This window comes from Lactuca serriola, chromosome 1, assembly GCF_051521515.1.
Source record: "Lactuca serriola cultivar US96UC23 chromosome 1, Lser_US96UC23_V15, whole genome shotgun sequence".
Lineage (NCBI taxonomy): Eukaryota > Viridiplantae > Streptophyta > Magnoliopsida > Asterales > Asteraceae > Lactuca > Lactuca serriola.
In genome coordinates this window covers 11867036-11889063 of record NC_136408.1, presented here as the reverse complement: position 1 = coordinate 11889063, position 22028 = coordinate 11867036, and the positions used below count along the sequence as shown (strand labels likewise).

The 22028-nt window shown below is 33.4% G+C and overlaps 2 protein-coding genes across 2 annotated transcripts; both read right to left on the bottom strand.

Moving 5' to 3' along the window:
* Nucleotides 1–2214: 2214 nt before the first annotated feature.
* On the bottom strand, nucleotides 2215–2707 carry LOC145051615 (uncharacterized). Its single transcript, XM_078999500.1, has 2 exons — nucleotides 2428–2707; nucleotides 2215–2321 (listed from the first exon to the last, which is right to left on the bottom strand). Exons 1-2 carry the CDS (start codon nucleotides 2705–2707, stop codon nucleotides 2215–2217), a joined length of 387 nt encoding a protein of 128 aa, XP_078855626.1.
* A 9575-nt stretch (nucleotides 2708–12282) lies between these two features.
* Nucleotides 12283–17533, bottom strand: LOC145099971 (2-oxoisovalerate dehydrogenase subunit alpha 2, mitochondrial-like). Its single transcript, XM_079037451.1, has 8 exons — nucleotides 17107–17533; nucleotides 14736–14873; nucleotides 14463–14645; nucleotides 13557–13714; nucleotides 13394–13493; nucleotides 13089–13200; nucleotides 12869–13008; nucleotides 12283–12767 (listed from the first exon to the last, which is right to left on the bottom strand). Exons 1-8 carry the CDS (start codon nucleotides 17380–17382, stop codon nucleotides 12414–12416), a joined length of 1461 nt encoding a protein of 486 aa, XP_078893577.1. The 5' UTR covers nucleotides 17383–17533; the 3' UTR covers nucleotides 12283–12413.
* Nucleotides 17534–22028: the final 4495 nt, after the last annotated feature.

Sequence of the window (22028 nt, the reverse complement as noted above, 5' to 3'; positions counted from 1 at the left end):
CCGAATACCCAATTTGAGATCGAGCGGTTTTTAGCCGAAACAATCTAAACGAGAATCGAAGATCTCGTTGTTAGTAGTAAAACGATGAAAAGTTAGGCGAGAACGGACGTCAGACGAAGAAGTTATGAATTTATAACGAAGTTTTTCTGTCCCGGCCTACTAAAAATAAATAATAAAAATAAATTCAAAATTAGCCGACGGAGTCTAAACGAAAGTTGTAGAGCGTAGTCTCACCTACGCATGGATATAAAGAACGTCGAAAACAGAGTTCGTATGAAGAAGATATGAATTTCCGAAGTTTATTAAATATTTATTATTTAAATTTAATTCCTATTGTTGGTATTATCCGAAGAGGAGTCATCAGACTCATCCGGAGTACGCCCAGCGTACAGCGAAGCGTGACGTCCCTCACACTCGAGTTCTTCGGATGACGCATGCCATGACGTTTCGAACGCGTACGCCCCGCGTACGCCTATACGCCCAGTGTACTACGAGGCTCCAGCCTCCTATAAATAGGATGCGAGGCTGTCGAGTTCTTTTGCTATTTTTCTCTTCTCTCTCTCTCCCGTTTTGCATCGTTTTGCATGCCAGAAGTATCCCGAAGCCCCGGTATTATTCTCGAGCCCCGAAGCAAGATCCGAAGCCCCGAGAATCCCGAAGAGCGTTATTCCTGAGCCGAAGCTCTGCCCGCGAGAAGTTCAATTTTTGTGAAGATCTTCCAGATCTACGATGAATACTACTTCTGCAAGTCGTAGTGCTGCTCGATCATCTTCTGATCAAGTGAGTGTATACTACTTTTCATAAACACAATAATAATACAAGTATGGTCTGAGTGTATTAAGTATATTGTTGTTTATATGTGTGAATGTGTAGTTAGTTTCTTCTAACGCATAATTATGAAGTATTTTATACGAAATACGTGTTATGTGTATAATTTTGTTGTTATGTGTGTGAATGTATATTCACTCTCTTCTATCTCATAGATCTGAATTATTTTCTATAAAATACGTGTTATGTGGGTGTGCCTCATCTGTTATGTGGAATATATATTGAATGAACATGCTATACAGGTTTTAAACTATGTATGAAAATATATATTTTTATCTACTAATATGTTGGGTAGAACATGGGTAGATAGTTGGTGTGTAATAAACAGATGAGAGGCCTCGATGTTGTTGTTGTTGTTGATCTAGTTATTCAGCGGAGTATGGATAACGACTACAGACTCTTTCTAGACAGTCCAGTGGAACGCTAGCAGGTTCATAACCTGTAGGTGTTGTGAACGATGTGTTCACCGGTGTACTCTATCCCCCTCATGGTTGCCTTTAGGACATCTATTGTTGAGGAAACCCCTTAGCAGTAATGTCCGTCCCGATGAAAATCCTAGATTAGGTCCCTTGAGATAGATGTTGTTTTAGGGACGTAAAGTGAGGATAACAGGAATGGGTAATCGGGATATTGTTGGTTGGTGAAATTAAATATAATTATTTATTGTGGGTTAAAAACCTTATATGCTCACCAGGCTCCCAAGCCTGACCCACTCAATTTTATTTGTATTACAGGAAGTGGCGCAAGGGCATAAGATGGATGAATCATCGAGTTGTTTTGTTTACAAGTCTATATATGTATATATTTGTTGAATGACTTGTAATGTTATCGTTATGCTTTTGGTCTGTTTATCGGAACATGACATCCCGAATATTGTTATATAATGAAAAATGCATCTCTTGATGAAATGCTTTGATAAACTTTATTTTATCATAGTTTGTTTTGGGAATAAATTCCGCAACTCTTTTAAATCAAAAGGATTTACTCTGAAAATTATTTTAAAAGCATAAATAAAAACGGTCTATTCTGGCCGTGATTTTGGGGATGTCACAACAAGGGGCAGTAAGGGGGAGGCTGGGGGAGGCCAATGATCCTTTAAATAGGGTGCCGAACCCCGAGGTTTAGGGTTTCATCCTCCAGCTCCTACTCGTTGAGTCCCTTATTGGACTCGGCGAGTAGGTCACTTAAACGTGCGACCCAACCCGCTGCTACTCGACGAGTAGGGCAACCAACTCGTCGAGTAGGCCTTGAAAACAAGAAAATTATTATATAACATCGATACCTGAGAATCGGGGCGTTACAAAAATCAAACGTGTTAAGCAAACTGCAAATGGAACGAAAATGAGAACCCCAACGTGTATCATCAACTCTTCTTAATGTCCCAACTTAATTCAATCTTTTGCCTGATTCGATTTCACCTAGTTCCAATAATTCTTCAATCTTAGTTGCCTTTGCCTTTTGTAACTCATCATGACACTTACTGGAAGCACAAACTACATTAATTAAAAAAATTAAGTTTGTGAAAAATTGGTGTACAAGAATAATTTCTCTTGAAGCAGCTACCAAGGCTAGTTGTAATCTATGAGTAAAGCAATGAACTATATGCATAAGGACAATCCTTAAGAACAATTGCTTGTAATCTGTTCCATTCCCCTCTCATATTACTAGCACCATCATAAACTTGGCCACATATATTACTAACATCAAATTGATAGTGCAAAAGCTGTCTCCACATATTTGTTTTCAGGGTTAATGATAAGGTTTCCCTAACTTGAACCAAATCCAAGAAGCTTTCTCGTATGATCCCTTCTACATCAACAAATCTTAAAACTATCGCAATTTTCTCTTTTTTAAACTCATCCCGCAACTCATCAACCATGAAACAAAAGTATGAATCACCCACTTCACTACGAATATGCTTTCTAACTTTATTTGCAATAATACTAAGAATTTCTTTTTGAATTTCTCCAGAAGTATACTTTCAATTATAAAGAGCTTTCTCTAATATAACATTTTCAACTTCATCATTATAAGATGCTAGAAGTTTTAGTAGTTGCAAAAAATTACCACAATTTTTGAAATTAGGAGATTCATCATGTCCTCGTAAAGCACACACTTGAAATGTCAACCAACGAACCGTGTCAATCGAAGCTTTTAATCGTAAACGATTCTTCAATATTTGCGCTTCATTTTGCTTCACTATAATATTTTCAATGTGTGATTCTTGGTTCATCAAGTTTTCAGCGAATGCAACATTATTTCTTTGTTGTGAATAGCCAATGTGATTCAAGAATGCACAATTTTTCCCATCATTAACTTTTTTCCAATTGTCAAATCCTTTAACAGTAACAGTAATATAATATCTATGTTACATTAGTTTAAGAGTAAATGCATCATAACCATGACACACACTTGGTTTATCGTTAAATTTAAAAGAAATAAAACAATATGATGCATGTGCCGTTGGAGAATATTCTAACCAATTAGGGAAAATGTTGAACCAAGAATATTGGAATCTATGAGGATGTTTCTTTGAACCTTTAGCATGATACTTTTTAAGACGTATTTGGAAAGGTCCTAAAGTCATATAAGCGCATCTTATTTCTTCCCTTCAATAACCGGATAATCCCACATTTGTTTAAGTATAACGGACTCTTTCTAGTTGCTTAAGATCCACCTCATTAGGATTTGATTGTGTAGCTTCAGAATATCATTATCTTGTTAATTTTCATGTTCTTGTAGTTGTGGTTCACTTGTTGAAGCTTTGTGATGTTTAATCTCTTGATTTTCATCACGAATTTCTTCATTATCAACCTTTCTTTTGAAAAAAGAATGAATGGTTTTTATATTTCCCATGATTGTATCTATGAAAATCAAAATAAAAAAACAATTCATTCAAAATCAGTTAATTAGCCATTCTGCCCTTTAGCTTATACCACATATTAGATTAACATAAGCAAATAAACAATTCTCATCACTCATCACTAATTAGTAGAACCAAGAAGAGAATATTTAACAATGTGTAATTAGTTGATTCCTAAAATTCCAACAACAATCAAATATAGAGGAAATATTCATATCAGTTCATTCTAGAGAATAAGACAAAAGCAACAAAACAAACAGGCTCCTGAACAATTCCAACTTTCTAATTCTAAGTATCCAATAACTAAACAAGTACAACAATAGAAATTAAAAAATAGAGAATCCCTGATTGATTACGTGAATTGAATGAATCCAACAACTACAACCGAAGTGTCAACTGCCGAACAGGAGGGAGCATACCTGAATTGACTGATTACATGATTTTCTTCACTTCTGTCACAGCTCAACAACAACAACACTGCAGCAAGTGACGGTGGTGAATGGTGGAACCGACAACTTCGATTTAGTGATTAGCGAATAGCGATTAGCGAAGAATCGAGGATGGGGCCTGGGGGATTAGGGCGGAATCTTTACAGGTTAGTCGATTCACGATTCAACGATGGTCGATGGAACGATTGCTTCTCTATTTCTCTTGGATCAGACTTGACAAACGAACATTGGATTAGGAGGGGCACAGCCCAACACTCACATTATTGGGAATATAATTCTAAAAATTAAGCTTACGTAAAATTCAAGGGGGGGGGAGGGACACAACCCCTCCTGGCCCTATAAAAGATGCGCACTGCTAACCACACACCTTCGACTCTTAGGCTATCCAGTATGGATACGCGTGAGAGACATGCCACATCATCAAGAAACCCATTCCACCACATACCTACTAGCTTTGGGGGTGGTGTTAACTAGTGGATTTGTAGTGAACAAGAGAGAAAAAGAAGAGAGAGAAAGAGAGAGAGATAGATACAATCAAGCTCAAACACCTCCGCGACCTTCCGCACCCACTCCACAAGACACCATTAGGCCTTGGGGTAGTGTTCATTAGTGGAAACTCCTCCACATAGGATCCACATAAGATTAAGACGCGTGAATATGCCTCCATATCGGAAGGCCTTAGGTGGGCAAAGAACCACACATTTGTGGTAAATACTGATGTAGTGAAGTAATAAGTATCATACTTTAAACTTTACGTAGCAGGAAGTGGAGTTTCTATGGCATCGTTACCTCCAACCTAAGACTGACCAATACTGATGTAGCGAAGTGATATATCATATTTTTTGGGTAAGGAACTGTTGGTGATTTTAGTGTCACCATGTCATTTTAAGTAACTGGAACCAACATGTGAGCTAAGGGGCTTCATGATTTGTACTCTAATATATGTACGGGGTTGTGCGGAGTGCATGCATGTATAAGATCGAGTCAGAAGCCGGTTCGATGACTAGTCGGAGGTCCGGGGGAAGCGCCCCCGGGTCCAGGGTTTCTAAAGGGGCAACGCCCCTATCGGGGTCCAAGGGGAAGAGCCCCTGGCTGGGGTCCCCTAATCCGGATTAACATTACTTGATTCCAAAGCAACTAATGACGGCCCAACCCTAATGAAACCCTAATCTTGTTTAATATATAAACGACTCTTTCTCTACAGAAGAGGGTTACGATAAGCTCTCGTTTTTCATCATACATTCACAGAATCCTCTAGCATATTGGCTTACGTTTTATGTGCCTAGAAATGTAAGTGTCCACTTGGATTATCCTAGGCTGAATTTCTTGTAACCCAGTCATAAGGTAAAAATATCAGTTCGGAAAGTGATATCACGATCCGGTATCCAGATCTCCACCACATACCCTAAATTTACTATTGGAACTGTGGACCCCTAGAATTTCATTGTGAATGACTCCAAAATTTTGACGCTCCAACCTCTACACATCGACCCCACGAACGCTGCTGTGATTAACCCTAAACTCAATGAAAGTTTTTGCGATTAACCCTAAACTCAATGACGCTGCTGCTATTACTATTTAGAACGCCACTATTTTTCTGCATTGTGTGCTCGACTACGACCCTGGTGAGTTATTTGACTCATTTTCTCCATTTTTGTTGATTTTGATTGATAAAGAAATCGAGTTTCATGTGTATTGATGTTTGTTTTGTTGAATTTTATTGGGGAAATGCTTATGTGATTCTATACTCTGCATATGTTTATTGATTTTGGTTAATTACGGTTTTTTGTGTGTTGATAAAAGTTTTTTTTTTACTCAACATATTTTTTATCGATTAAAGTTTTTATCTTTGTCATCTTTTTTGTTAATTAAACGTGGGTAAGTAGGGGAAACCACATATTGGGATGTGCTGCAATTGGAATTGGAAAAAAAGCAGAAAGATTTCCATCAATTCATTGACATTTCATTGATCTGGGTTTTTATCATTTTAGACATTGATAGATTTTACTCACAGTTGGTGATTTAGATTTTTTGACAAGCAAAACAATGAAACAAAAAGCAGATCACAACAAAGAGATTTGATTTAATTAAAGTGAGTTGAGCCCTCTTTCTGAAGTACTTTGAACTTCGACGCATGTCTTTATTCACTCGCTTCATCTGCATGTTTGGTAATTATGTTGATGTTTGTTTCTTGCGATCTCTTTTGATGATGATGATTAAAGTTTTTTCCGATAATTTTTATACTGAGAGCATCTCCAATCGTGAAGTTATAATAAAACTTAAAACTTTTGCCACATCATCATTCTAATAACTTAGACCATCCGCACATGTACAATGTCACTCTTTCAAAGTTGCCACATCAGTTTTGCAATAATCATTCGTGTCAATGAAATATCAACACTCTTTCAAAATGGGACTCACTGTGACATCAACAACTATTTTATATATTTTTAATAAAATTTATGTATATATTCTTAAATGTTAAGAATTAATAATTATTTACTAACAAATTAACATAAAATACAATTATTTAGGTGCTTTTTGTTTTTTATTTAAAACCTCTTCAAACCTCTTTGTGTTGCACGGCGCAGCAAATGCGCAACACTTTTATTCCCGCAGCTGTTTGTTTTATCGCAGACTTCCAAATTAAAAACCTCTTCCCGTCCTCTGCTGTCCTCTGCTTGGGACAACACTTGAAAATTGCTTCTGCCCTCTTCTAACCTAAGCCTAAAAAAAAGCGGCCGACCTCCCCCCATTCTTTCCAGGAAATCAATCGCAAGAGAAGCTCTCGTCTCCCACCTCCCGTCGACCTCGCTGCTGCTTTCAGCCCAGTCCCCATCGGCGCAACCCCTACCGGCGCCTCTTCCTCTCCCTCCGGCATGTTATGTGATTGGATTGGAATATTAAATTACCTAGGATACAGTTTGAACGATGACACCTTTGGGGTAACAAATCCATAGGCAATCCGTTTGATTTAATATAACACCTGGAATTGCTAGGTGTTTGGATGTTTTTGTGTAGGGTTTAAGGGAATCGGATATATAGAGATAGAAATAGATGGAGAAGAGAGTGTTGTTTGCCAGCAAGAATACAGAGGGGAAATAGGAGAATGATGAATTATTGATGCTTGTATTCTAGGGCTTTGTTTGGGTCGCCCATAACCAATCGGGTAGATCACGTGGACGTTTGTACCCAAATTTAATATATATATTTATATTTAGATGTATATAACCATATATAACTATGAAATCTCGATAACATCATTTTTAGCAATAACTACTATTTGCCCTTCATGATTTTCATTTATCTATTTGAAAAGATGTTTTAATTTCATACTTTTAGCAATAGCTACAATTATTAAATTTTTGGTATTAAAAAACTATTTTTGGTTAATTAAATTACTTTATTTTAAATTTTTTAATATTTGCAGCAGTTTGCAGACATTAAAAAAACAAACATGCTTCTTATTACAGTCTGCAGCACTTTGGTCTACCTCTTCTGCTGCAGAGGGCAGCAGAGGTGGTCCGCAGACTTCAGACAGTTTCACTTCGGAAAAACAAACAACACCTTAGTGATACAAACATTTAAGTAAATATATATATATATATATATATATATATATATATATATATATATATATATATATATATATATATATAGATATATATATATATACTACACAACTACACAACGTATATAGATACTTCACCAGAAGTCAATAAACAAAGGTTTATTTAAAAAAAATACGATTCATTAATAAATAAACAACTTAACAAAAATTTGATTTTATAAAGTTGATACAATGGTCTCTAAAATAATTTTGAAATCATATATACTAGTAGAAACAAATATTGAATATTCATGTGAAGATTGTGACTATAATTTATTATAGGCTTAAAGTAGTTTTTTTATAAAAATAATATAATAATATTAAAATGACCCACAAATTACTTTTGCAAATCTTTCAAAGTGTGAAAGACCAAATCCAATGTGGCATTCAATTTGGCTTTGCAAGGCCCGCTATGGATGCTCTTAACCTATAATTAAATAGCAACTTCAATGGTTAACCCCTTCTAATAGGTTTATTTTAATAAAAATTTAAATAATTTATCCATATCTATCTAAAATGTTCTATAAAACCATTTTATTTAATTTTTTTTTCTAAACACACATTATATTTTAATGTTATTAAAAATATTACAATACATTGTTTCAAAAAAATATATTACAACATATCGTTCGGAAAAATTAATACGAAAAAACTATTACATAATAGTTATAAAAAATATTGAAAAAAATTACATAATCATTATAATTTTATATTCATAAATGAAAAGTTATTAAATATTTAATAGAAATAAGTAATTAGTAAATAAATAAAAAAATATTTACAACTAAAATATATTTATATTTTATACCTTATATGAGTTATCAAATTGTTCTTCGAATAATATATTTATATTTATACCTTATATGATGATGAATAGATCTTTATAGTATTATGAGTTTTTTAGTGATTCGAGCATAAATCAATTTAAACGTTTTCGTGAAAAAGGGAATTATTAAAAAATCGATTTGAATGTTTTCTTACCTATTTAAAACGATTTTGTAATAAAGAGTTTAGTAAAGGACAATTTTGTCATTTGACACTGTTTGAATTTCAAATCCTTTGCCCAAAACATAAAGGGAGAATTTCATATATACCCTTAATAAACATCAAAATATCATATTTATCCGGCCTAATCTTTAAATATCATATATATCCTTTATAAGCTTTCAAAATATCATATTTGCCAAAGTCTTATTTTTTTAACATTTTAATTCATTTTATAATCATTTTAAATCATTATTTTAATCAATTGACTATTATGCCCTTATTATAAGGTTAAGTTAAAAATATCATCTATACCCGTCCTAAATATTCAAAATATCATATTTACCAAAATTATAATTTTAATCAACTTTTTATCCTTATTGTTTAGGGTAAATTACACCATTCGTCCCTTATGCATGTGTCCAAAAGCATGTTTAGTCCCTATTTTCAAATTTTAACTCGAACCGTCCCTCGTTTGGTTAAATATTGCACATGTCATCCCTCATTAGTTTAAATTTGCATGCTTTATCCCTTGTGAGACATGAAATGACTATTCTACCCTTTTTTAATTATTTTTTCATTTATTTTATTTTTCCTACAATTATTTGTAAAATACAAAATAAATAAAAAAAACCCCACCCCACCCTCTTTCCTCTAAATTCTGACACACATTAGAGTCGTCGAATCTACTATAACCACAACCACCGGAATCTGATGCAACCACCACCACCGGAATCTGATACTGCCATCACCAACGGAAACACCAGAAGTAACTCATGTCTCGATCCAAGAACAATACACCGACAATGAGTAGTCTAACCCTCCACCATCGACACCACCTAGGGTTTCAAACCTTCACCTTCATCATCTCATTTCTAAGATCTCCCGGTGCCACCAAGAGCACCACTGGACTGGAGGCGCCACGAAGGAAGCATAACTATGTTCTTCGGGGGATTCGTTGACATGAAAAGACGTCAGTGACGGTGCTTGTATCACTCACGATGGTGGTTGTTATATCGATGCAAAGAAAGAGGGGGTGAAAAAGAGGGTTTGCCTGATTTTAAAGAAATAGAGGTGGAGCAAGGGTTTCGAACTGAGATGGAGGCAGAAAATAGCACTTTTGTTCTTCCATTTTGCTCCGACGATGGTAGCTCCGACGACCTAGATTCAACAGCTCCAAAACTGCCACCATCAACTCTTCCGCCTGCCAAAAATAAAAACGACCCACCATGTAGATTCAGCAGCTCCAAGACGCCACCATCTACTCCTCCAATGAATCCACCCATATCCTCCCCCTCCCTCCTTCCCCAACTTTCAAGTCACCATCTCCTCCTATAAACCCAACGACAGAATCGGTGTACTAGGGCCACAAGGACAACAACGTCTGGTTGCTATTTGTGTATGGAACCAACATCCCGGTGCTTCCTTTTTGCTCCATCAATGGTGGCTCCGGTGATCTAGATCCAACAGATCCAAAGAAAAAGATAAGAAAGATGAAGACTACTGGGTAGAAGGGATATGGGGAAACGGGAGGCAGGAGGGGTGGTGTGTTTGATGGAGATATATTTTTTTTCTTTTTTTTTTAAATTAAAATAAGATAAATAAACAAAAGAAAACTAAAAAAGAAATTATCAAGGGCAAATTAGTCTTTTTATGTTCAGAGGGACTAAACGCGCAAGAAAAAACAAACATAAGGACAGTCCGAGTTAATTTTTCAAAATAGGGACTAAACATGCTTTTGTGCATATGCACGAGGGACGGATGGTGTAATTTACCCTATTGTTTAAGAAAAGGTATTGAAACAAAATTATTATTTTTCCATCCTATACTCTTCATGCATCTACATGTACGAAACATAATTATTCTTTTAATGAATATTTTGCCTTCAGTTTATAAAGATTAAATGAAAAAATTATATATAGTACTTAAAGTATGTATAAAAGGATTGATGGTGCATCCTTGAAATTCCAATTAAGTTGCTGCATTCTAACTTCTGTTTTTCTCTTCTCCATGTTCTTGACTAATTTAAATGCAGCAACAATGTACCCCATTTACAGAACCCATTAATAGATAATTTTGACACACATTCCTCCAATCAATTTTCATAGACATTCCTCCAATCTGTGGCTGGAAAAGCAATTCCCTGTTTTTCAGTTATTATTTTGAGTGATCATTAATTCTTATGTTGGATGAGTTTAAGAAAAATGGTTGTGTCTTACCATGTGCATCGCATCAAGCTTATTTAAGGCAAGACCTGAATTTGATTTCATAATTCCCTAATTAAATCTTCATCGTCCTTAAAACCTAGCCACCTAAGTCACGTTTGAGAGGGAAAAACCCAATTGCATCATAAACCTAGTGTTGGTGATTTTGCATCATCAATGTGTATTTAAGTGTAATAGATTGACTTGTTGACCAAAAATCAATTTTGATGAATATTAAACAAGTAAGGAAGGTGCGGAGTGCACACTTGTTTGAGTTTATTCAAGATTCAAAGTAGACTGTCATTTAGGGGCGAAACCCTTAAACGAACCGGGGTCCGGGGGCAGCGCCCCTGGCTGGGATCGAGCCTTGACAGTTTTGACAGTTGGAGTAGTTTTTGGACAAAGAAAACTGCCTTGACAGTTTTCAGACAAATGATATACATAATCATTCCTTGGTCATTATTTTTCCTGGTACAAGAACAATCACGAAATCATAACTTCATATTCTCTATTCTAGAAACTCTTCTGAGTCTTATCCGATTAAAGGTTGGGAGTACCACCCAAATACTTTAATCTAAAAGTGTTTATCACGATTCTCAGGATTTCCAAGTCTTTCCATACCCCAATTTTCTAACACCTAGAACACATCGGCAATGGAAGAATCGTCCTCCGCTGCGATCGATCCATTTGTATTTCTCATATTCTAATTCATGTAATCCTAGAAAAAAAAAGTAAGGGTATTATAGGTATTCAAGAATTGTTTTATAATTATAATGATTTTAAATTATAATAAATGATTATAAAAATATTTAAAAATTATATTTGGATAAATATGATATTTTGTAATTTATAGAGGGTATATACGTTATTTCAAAATTAGATCGGGCAAATATGATATTTTAATTTTTATTAAGGGCATATACGAAATTCTCCCAAACATAGGGAGAAATACCGAGTATCCAAAAGTATTGAATTGAAAACCATTCCATTTTTGCCAACCCAACCAAACAAGTGATTGGATTTGACTTCCTTCGATTTTCAAAACCTTCAAATTTCAATTTTCTCAAAAAATTTCAACCCTCCTTCGAAAACAATCTTCAAACCAAATACTCCATAAGGATTACCAATAATATGGGAAAGTAGATTAGTCTAAAGGTTTATAGATATACCCAAAAGTAAATTCAATCCTCGGAAAATAATCATGTTTTTATTTAGCAGATTAATTTTATATTTTCAAAAAAATAAGTTTAAAAAGCGAGAATAAGTGAGATGTGACTATTTCATAGATGAAAAAAGAAGCGAGCTTCTCTCTCAATCTCAATCTTATCTATCACTTAATTATCATTAACAAAGAAGACGACTTTATTTCTTGGCATACATTAATGAGAACATTGCATTATTATATTTCCTCACTCTATAAACCTTTACCAGATACATGACAATTACATACAATACATATAAATGAATAATCAAAGTCATAAAGGTACATCTGTTGGATAGTCTTGTGGGTGTCTTTTTATAGTATTTCTAATCAATCTCTCTTGATCCTTTAGACTTGAAGGTAACTCTTCATACACATCAGTAAACATATTTTCAAGTGATGGCTTCTCTGTTTTTTCCGCTACTTGAATTGCATTTATCACCTGCTTTCTAATGTCGGCTCGAAATTCAGATTCTTGTTCATCACTCCACCAACCTTTTCTTTGAACCCATTTCCTAAAAATGGATACCGGGTTTCGCGATGTTTTCCAGTGTTCAATTTCATCTGCGGGCCGATACTTTGTTGAATCATCAGATGTCGAGTGATGTCCTACTCTATAAGTCATAGCCTTCGTGTTTACATACCATAAAAGATAAGAAAAACATATATAATTAGTTTGGATTTTGGAGTTGATCAATTTGGAATAGTTTATTAGGTTAATATTAATACCTCGATTAGTATCGGTCGTTGTTCGGTGACAGCCATTTCACGGGCCACACGTACTACATTATAGACTGCGAGAGCATCATTTCCATCCACTCTGATACTTCGGATACCATACCCGTGTCCCTTCACAACAATTCCATCACCTGAAAAAGTTTTGAGGTAAATTTAATTATGGTAAATGTAAAAAAGTTAATTAATTACTAGTGAAAATAGTTATAAGTACTTCGAAATTGATCTGTGGTAGGAGTGCTAATAGCCCATCCATTATTGCGACAAATGAAAACAACCGGGGCTTCCAAAACCGCCGCAAAGTTTAAACTTGCATGGAAATCTCCCTAAACAAGAATAAAAAAACAAAGTTAAAGAGACAGGACACGACAAGACACTCCCTAAACAAGAATAAAAAAACAAAGTTAAAGAGACAGGACACGACAAGACACGACAGTCAGTGTATCGCGTTCTGCATGCATTGAACTGAAACTGGAACTGATATCAATATCTATGCAAAAGATTATCTAGAAAAGGTACCTCACTTGAACTGCCATCACCAAAAAAGGCAACGACACATGCATCTTTTTTCTCTGTTTTTAGAGAGTATGCAGCACCAACGGCTTGAGGAAGTTGTGTCCTGAAAATAAATGATTAATTATTTTTCGCTCACACTTTATTGCGTTGAGAGATAACTACTCACGCTAAAGGTGATGAGACAGTGAAGTAATTGTGCTTCTTGGATCCATAATGAATCGGCATTTGCCTTCCTTTCCCATAATCATTCTTGTTTCCAAAGCATTGATTCACAAATTCTTGCAATGTAAAACCTCTCCACCACAAGATTCCTGGTTCTCGATACTGAAATTAATGTCAATAAAATATTAATTAGTTGTCATCACGATAATGAGCAACACATGTCCATTTTATTTGGGATCTTCACCTAATTAAATGGAAATCGTAGTTGATTACATGTCGATTTTGTCACATCGATCAGCTTTTATTGATGTTATCGTTAACGTCTTTGATAAACATATATACCAACCAAACCAAATTTCATTAGACTTATTCATATATAATTTAAAGTGGACCCACTTTCTATTACCCAGTATTATAATTTGAAAATTTATTTATTTTGTACACATAAATAAAGTTTGTCAACTTTTCTCTTTAAAGAATATCTTTAAAAACGTTGTAATTCAACAAAAACATTTTTTATCTTATTTTTATAAATTTCGATACATCAAATAAATTGACAAAGTCTAAAGACTACTACAGAAATAAGTAACAAAAACCCAACAACTAGTTTGAATCGAATTAAAACTAATAGATGTTAAAGGTAGCATTTATTGTTACAATAATTGAAAGACTAGATAACATTAAATAGTGATGAAAACCTGTAAACGTCAAATACAAGGAAAAGATACGTGAAGATTGAATAAAATCATTTAAGAAAATATATTGATCATATTAAATATCACAATAGGACAGCAAACAATTTTCATTTTTTTTTTATAAAGTTACAGATATAGTAAATATACATAAAACTCAATATTTGTATGATTTTGAAGATATAATATGTAAAAAATAAAACACATTAAAATAATACCTGTGGCATAATGAGATCATCGGAGGAAAGTGCTGCTGCTGATGCTAGATTGATCGCTTCTTCACCAAATGAAGTAACATAAAACGATATTCTTCCTTGCCTTTGTGCTTCATACAAAACCGTATCCAAACTGTCAAGTGTCAACATGCCACTATACATCTTCATTGCAACTTCCTTATTCATCTAAATATATATATTCAAAGTTTTCATGATCATGAAATCATTAATTATTTGTATTATTAAAAGATTATTTAAAAGAGTAGATATATATACATGTTGTTTGGGAGATGAAAGCTCATAGCCGTTATCATCAAGAACTCGATAACATTGCACTCGCTTCTCAGATGACTCTGGAAGAAACCTCATTTCAGAAGTGAACCCAATTTTACCACCAGGGAAATCCATACTACCCTATTGCATTAAAAAAAACAGTAAAATAAGAAAGAAAAGTACAAATAAATAATTAGATTGTTTTTTAGACTATAAAAGGAAAGGTCAATAAGAAAGATGCAAAAAATATAATTTAGAACTTAGAAGTGCCCGAAAGTATCCGGTAGTAGATAGATAACGAGTTACTTATTAAACACTGGGTCAAGATTTTGACCTTCTCTATCACGCAGTTCCTCAAAATATTGACCATCTTTATCACGCAGTTACATATTTGACATTTAAAAACTTAAATATCTTATCTTATTTAATGTTATATAGTAATTGTTAATTTCCTGATTTTTTTTTTCTGTTGTTACGGTTTTGTCCAAAATAAAGACTTCACTTATTTCAAGCTTTTGTAAAATTTATAATGATGTTCTCCAAAATTTATAATACCCTATTTTAAATACAACTAAATTTATTTATACGTTAAAAAATTATGTTTCAAGCCAAAGTATTGAGGATACAATTTATAATACGATTTTGACATCTTTTTACAATGTTTTAAAATATTATACGATACTAAAATTATTATACTTTGAAACCGTTTCGTTTATATGTTTTACAAGATTGTAACTTCGTTGATTTGACAAATAAGTAATTTATAAGAGATGGGAGAAACCCATAAATGGCTTATAAAAGTAACAACTCTTATTTTCAAATTATTGACAAAAAAATATGATATGTCATATCAACATATTTTTAGCCGTGGGACGCAAAAGATATAAAAATAACAAAAAAAAAAAAAATACTGTAATAATGAACAAATTAGTAGACATCTATGGGATGTTATAGCTTCCTTCCAAAAAAGAAAAATAAAATAGACATCTATATGGTCTGTAATGCATGTTTATCGGGACATGATATGCATAAAAGTTGTTTTTGACACTAGCTGTCTTATTGTTTAAACGATCGATGTTCAATTATATTCGTTTATAAAAGATGTAGCGTACGTTCTTCGTGATTTACAATAAACTCCAAGGATATTTTTTATGATCAAGTACAAAGTCAAAAGTGAATTATGTTTTTTTTTTTTTTTTTTTAAAACGGCAAAAAGTGACTTGTGTACAAAAAGATTTTGAAGAATGTTTTTTCTACTAATCGGTTTACGTTATAGATTTGTTCTAAACATTTTGAGATCTGATTTTTTTTTCTTAAATCTAAAACTATGGCTGTGAACTTCTATGCTGTGATGTAATTGTTGCTACCAACTAACCTAGATATGAATGGACTTTATTTTCTTATAAAAGTGGGCTACTTTATTTATTTGAATAAACTAAAGTCTAAAGAATAAATTAATAGTTCCAGTTCACTTACAGATCCAATTATCATGAACATAAAATTTAAATATTTCATTTCCAAACTAAAAAATTGATAAGATTTGAAAATAAAAATAAAAAAATACAAGACTTGCACCCTGTCTTCATCACCGGAGTAAACTCCCAGAAGGCAAGTAAGATATTGCATTAGAGCCGTAAAATAGTCGTGGCAAATAAAATATTGCATCATGAAAAAATCATCCGCCGTTTTAAATATATATACTTATAAAACCCAATAATTGGACCAGATTTTGAGTCTAAGGATTTGGGGAAATATCGTATTAAATAATAATCCAAATTTTGAGCATGGCATAATATTGCAATTAATTCTTTTGATAAGTATCCTTTACACCGAAAATATTCCGCAAAACGCCAACCTTAATTTGACGCTTGGATATCGATACGTGAATTACTTTGGTTCCAACATTATTTTGTGACCCCTCTCCCCCAATATATTGATATTATTTAAAATTTAACTAGCAAACATATATATATATATATATATATATATATATATATATATATATATATATATATATATATATATATATATATATATATATATATATATATATATATATATATATTCCTTCTTCCAAACGGGCAAAATAAATTTGGTAATAAAGTTGGGTAAATATCCAACCAATTCTGGTAACAATTAATTTACGTATATATCAGTTGTGGTGTATAAGAACATTAATCCGAGTTTGATTAATGTATCTATTATCAATTAAACAAGGTTTTGCGTAACCAAATTACGTTATAAAATCACCAACAGAAATCAAATTATTAATAAAATTGGAAAAAGATAAAATCACAGATTCTATATATATATATATATATATATATATATATATATATATATATATATATATATATATATATGAGAGAGAGACCTGAATTTGTTCGTCGTCATCATCGCTAGAGAAGAAATCCAATTGTGGCCCAGCTTGCGAGGATTCAAAGCGGCGAGATCTGAAAACGGCCGACGGTGATGAATCGGCGCACGGAAAGAATGAATAAGGCTTTCTGAAACTCCCGGTGCTGCTGTCATCGGAATCACCGAAGGAAGCAATAACAGTAGAGGAAGTTCGTAATGATCTGAAAGTGGTGGATATCAATGTTTTGGTGAAATAATCGGCGCCTTTTCTACTGGCCAGCCATATTGCCATTCTGAATTAAGGTTATACTGGGAGCAGAGACAGAGAATTACAGAAAGAGAAAGAGAAAGGGAAGAAGAGTTTGAAGGTGAAGTGAGGATGAGAAGGGAATTTAATGGCACAAATTGTTGTTGTTGTTGTATGTTAAGTGTTGACATGTCTAGAAGACTGAAAAGCACGTGTTGCTCAAATGAAATCCCATGCTTTACGTGGGATCTGAATTCTGAAACAAAACCCGATTCCCTCCTTGTAAATTATATGAATGGCACTTATGGTTTGAGGTAATTTACATGTTTAGTCTTTAACTAATTTTTTTAATTCGGAAAGTCCCTACTTACGCGTTTGGTGCCTACTATTTTTTTGTTACGCGCTTGGTCCCTATCTTACTTAAAAAGACTATTATTTAAATATGAAAAAATTGTGGGATAAGTAAGGTATGATGAGAGGAATGGAGTTGTGGGTGTGTTTATTTAAATAAATTTAAAAAACAATGACAAAATAATCTTTTTAGGTAAGACAGGGACCAAATGTGTAACCAAAACAAACTATATGGACCTTTTGAGTTAAAAAAATAAGTTAAGAACTAAACGTACAAATTACCCTAAACCATAGGGACCATTGGTGTAATTTACTCTTCACATTACTATCAAATTAAAAAAAAGATAGTAAATTACACAATTGGTCCCTATGTTTTTGGGTAATTTGCACGTTTTGTCCCTAACTTATTTCTTTAATTCGAAAGGTCCATATTATTTGTTTTTTTTACGTGCTTGGTCTTTGTCTTACCTAAAAAGACTATTTTACCTTCGATTTTTTAATTTATTTAAATAAACATATCTCAAATCCCACCTTCACCTCACATTATCTTACCTTACATACCCCACCTTATTTAAATAAATTAAAAAATCAAGGACAACATAGCGTTTTTAGGTAAGATAGGGACCAAACGTGCAACAAAAACAAATAGTAGGGACCTTTCGAGTTAAAAAATAATTTAGAGACCAAACGTGCAAATTATCCAAAACCGTAGGGACCATTTGTGTAATTTACTCAAAAACGAATACAAAATTTTAAAATTGATCCATTTAGTTTGAAAAAAATTGCATGGTGATATAATTATAAAACTATTACCGTTTGGTCTTTGTGGTTTTAAATGTTGCCTGTTTGATTTTTGAGTTCTCTTTTACTTCATAACTAATTTAAAATTACTATTTTATCGATATTTTAATTTTCAATTTGTTTTATACAATATACAACCCTTTTAATTTAATTCAATTTTTTTACTAGTTTAAACTAAGAGGATGTTTAGATAGGGAAAAAATGGTGTTTAAGACTTATTGTTTATTCTTACCACAGTAAGTTAAGTTTAAATGTTTGGATATGAATCCTTTAAAATCAACTTATTGTAATAGAAATAAGCTAAATAAGGTGATTTTAATAAGCATTATCCCTTGCTTATTGGTTATTGCTTATTTTAATAAACTAATTTATCCAAACACCCTTAACAAAAAGAAAATGCAAATGAATCGAATTCATCATCTCCCCCCCCCTCTCTCTCTCTCTCTCTATATATATATATATATATATATATATATATATATATATATATATATATATATATATATATATATATATATATAGTTACAAGGCAGAAAAACCTAACCCTCACTCTACACATCCTTAAATAACCTACAATGTCACAAAGAAACCTTGCATCACCACCGCTCCCTTCTCCCCATCCGCATCACCATCAATTCCATCTAACCTTGCATACCAAAGCCAATTCTCTTTCGCTACCTTTGTGGGCGTCTACGAAGGTCATGGTGGCCCCAACGCTACAAAACCGCCTTCCTCGATAACGAGCGGTTGAGACAAAGGTTGCTAGTTAAAACCCACCCCATCCACCTTTGTCGACCGTTGATGGATTCATTTTATTTAATTTTTTCCATAATTTATTTTTGCATATTTTAATTTATCTTTAGTTAATCATCATGTATGTATATTTTTTTGTTCTTTTTGTATCTATATCAGGTAATTTCTAGTCTTTGTGCTTATTTTCAGATTTTTTAGGAGACTAATACTAAGCAGGGATAACCCGGAGACTAGTGAGAATGATGCAAACTTGGATTTAAAGATTATGGATTTTGAGCTTGATGATGATGGAGAATGGAAGATCTTGGGATAAGGAGTGTTAGAAGAGAGGTGATTGGACTAATTGTGGTCCATGTAGAAGACATCATGGGATACATTTTCGGGTTTGGACAATTGGAAGCAAAGGAACAAGGAAGAGTCTTATGAAAATGATAGACGCATGCAAGCAATATATAAGCTTATCTTGAAGATTTGATTTCATCTTGTTCATTGGGTTATGTTTGACACATTTATAAACTCTTTTTCTTAATCTTAGTAATGCTTGGCTAAGTTCTTATATGGTTGATGTTGAGGAATTCATAGATATTAACTTGTTTTTGACGTTTTCATGAACTTATGGTAGTTATCTATGAATGCATTTTCTATCTGAAAAGTTATGTCATTCTTGTGTTTTTAATCATAAGTTAAGATGTTTGAATGATAAATAGTTGTTGAATTTCTTAATTAAGTAATGGATCTTCAAATTAATTAGCAACAAATAGTTTTTATGTATGCTTTCATTTCCTTTGAAACCTTGAAAATGTACCTCCAATATGGTAGTGAAAGCCTTAGACTCACCTTTGATTTGGTGATTCTTTAATCTTAATGCTAATCAAATTTCATGAATTAGTTGCTTAATTGTTTCATGACTTTAATTAAGAAGATGTGTTATGATCTTCTTAAACCATTATATAAATTAAGAAGAATCTATGTGAGTTAAGCTTTAAGTTGCTATAGCCAAATTGGATTAATTCATAAGTATTGTACCAAAATTTTTAATGATAAACTAGCTAAATGTTCATATGATAAAATTCCAATGTCAATCATCTCGTCTCAATTGATTTATATTAACTCTTTAGTTTACAAGTTCCTTGTTTTGAATTAAATCAAGTTTTGTAACAAACAATTAAATCCCTCGTTTTTATTCTAAATGTTGTTTTACATTGTTTTTGTTGAATTAGGTGTCTAAGCCTATAACTATATTTGGTATGTACTTGACCTGGTTGTAGTATGGTCCTTTTGGTTTCCCTTCACCAAAAGCAAATTGACTGGATGAATAATGGAGAAAGTGGTTATTATGGTTTATTTATATATTATATGAATAATATATTAAAAGAGAAATCATATTATTTAATTAATATTAGTCAAGAATTAATTTAGAATTAATATTGTGGACAAAAGAGGTTAATTAAATTAAGGAGACTGATATTGTAATTATGTGATAATTGCAATATGGGTTGAGGAACCCTAAAGAAGGGATGGACGAATTCTATGGGGAAGCCCACATAGAAATTGTCCATAGGGGGCCTTCTGGAAGGATCCTGTGAACTGCTTGAGGCCTAAGCAATCTAATTAGAGTTTTGACTGAAACCCTAGCATCTCACCTATATATAGAACCCTTAGGCATCCAATTTTCGGCTACTTCAACCCTAGAAGGACTCCTATAGCCGAAATTTAGCCTCTCCCTCTATCTCTAATATTCTCCAGTTGCCTTGGTGTTTGTGATCTATTAGAGGCATCGCATTTGAGGTGCTAGGTTTTTAAAAGTTTAAGGATCTTCAAGCTTCAATTGAAAGGTAACATTCTAACTTGTTTATTAGATGTAATTTCAATTTTGGTATGCTAGTTTTAGGGTTTATAAGCTTTGGATGATTATTGCATGTACAATTAGAAAAACCTAGATCCAAAGCTTTAGGGTTTGCATGTGCACCATAGGATTGATGTTTTGCTCATATCCCAACAGTGGTATCAAAGTCTAGGATGCTTTTTCTATTGTATTTGATGCTATGCTTAATTGTTCTGTGACATCCCCATTTTCACGGCCAGAAAAGACCGATTTCGTTTATGCTTTTAAATTAAAATCAGAGTAATCTTTCAAAAAGTGTTGCGAAATTTGTCCCCAAAACAAAATATGATAAACATTTATCAAAGCATTTCTTAAAGAAATGTATTTTTCATTTCATTACAAAACTAGGGATGTCAACATCGATATAGACCAAAAGCATAAACAGTACAATATAGGCCTTATAACAGTTACTTACATCTACTGGCCTATAATCCAAAATCTCTCGTCATCGTCTAACTATGCGCTTGTTCCACTACCTGTAATATAGAAAACTGAGTGGGTCAGGCTTGGGATCCTGGTGAGCACATAGGGTTTTCAACCCACAATAAATAAATTTATTAAGTTTAATCATCAAACAATTGTAACATCCTCCTCTGGCACGTATCACAATATTGTCCGCTTTGGGCCACTCGGCACGAGGACTTCCCAGGGGGTCGCCCATCCTGGTACTACTCCCGCCCGAGCACGCTTAACTGCAGAGTTCTTATGAGATCTGCTGCCCTCACGGCTTTAAAACGCATTGTGATAGGGAATGTATCCACACCCCTTATAAGGAATGTTTAGTTCTCCTTCCCAACCGATGTGGGATCAAATCTAACCCACTTTCCCCCCCCCCCCCCCCCCCCCATTATAGGGTTTGACGTCCCCGTCGAACACATCGACTCGTGCCCTGGCTCTGATA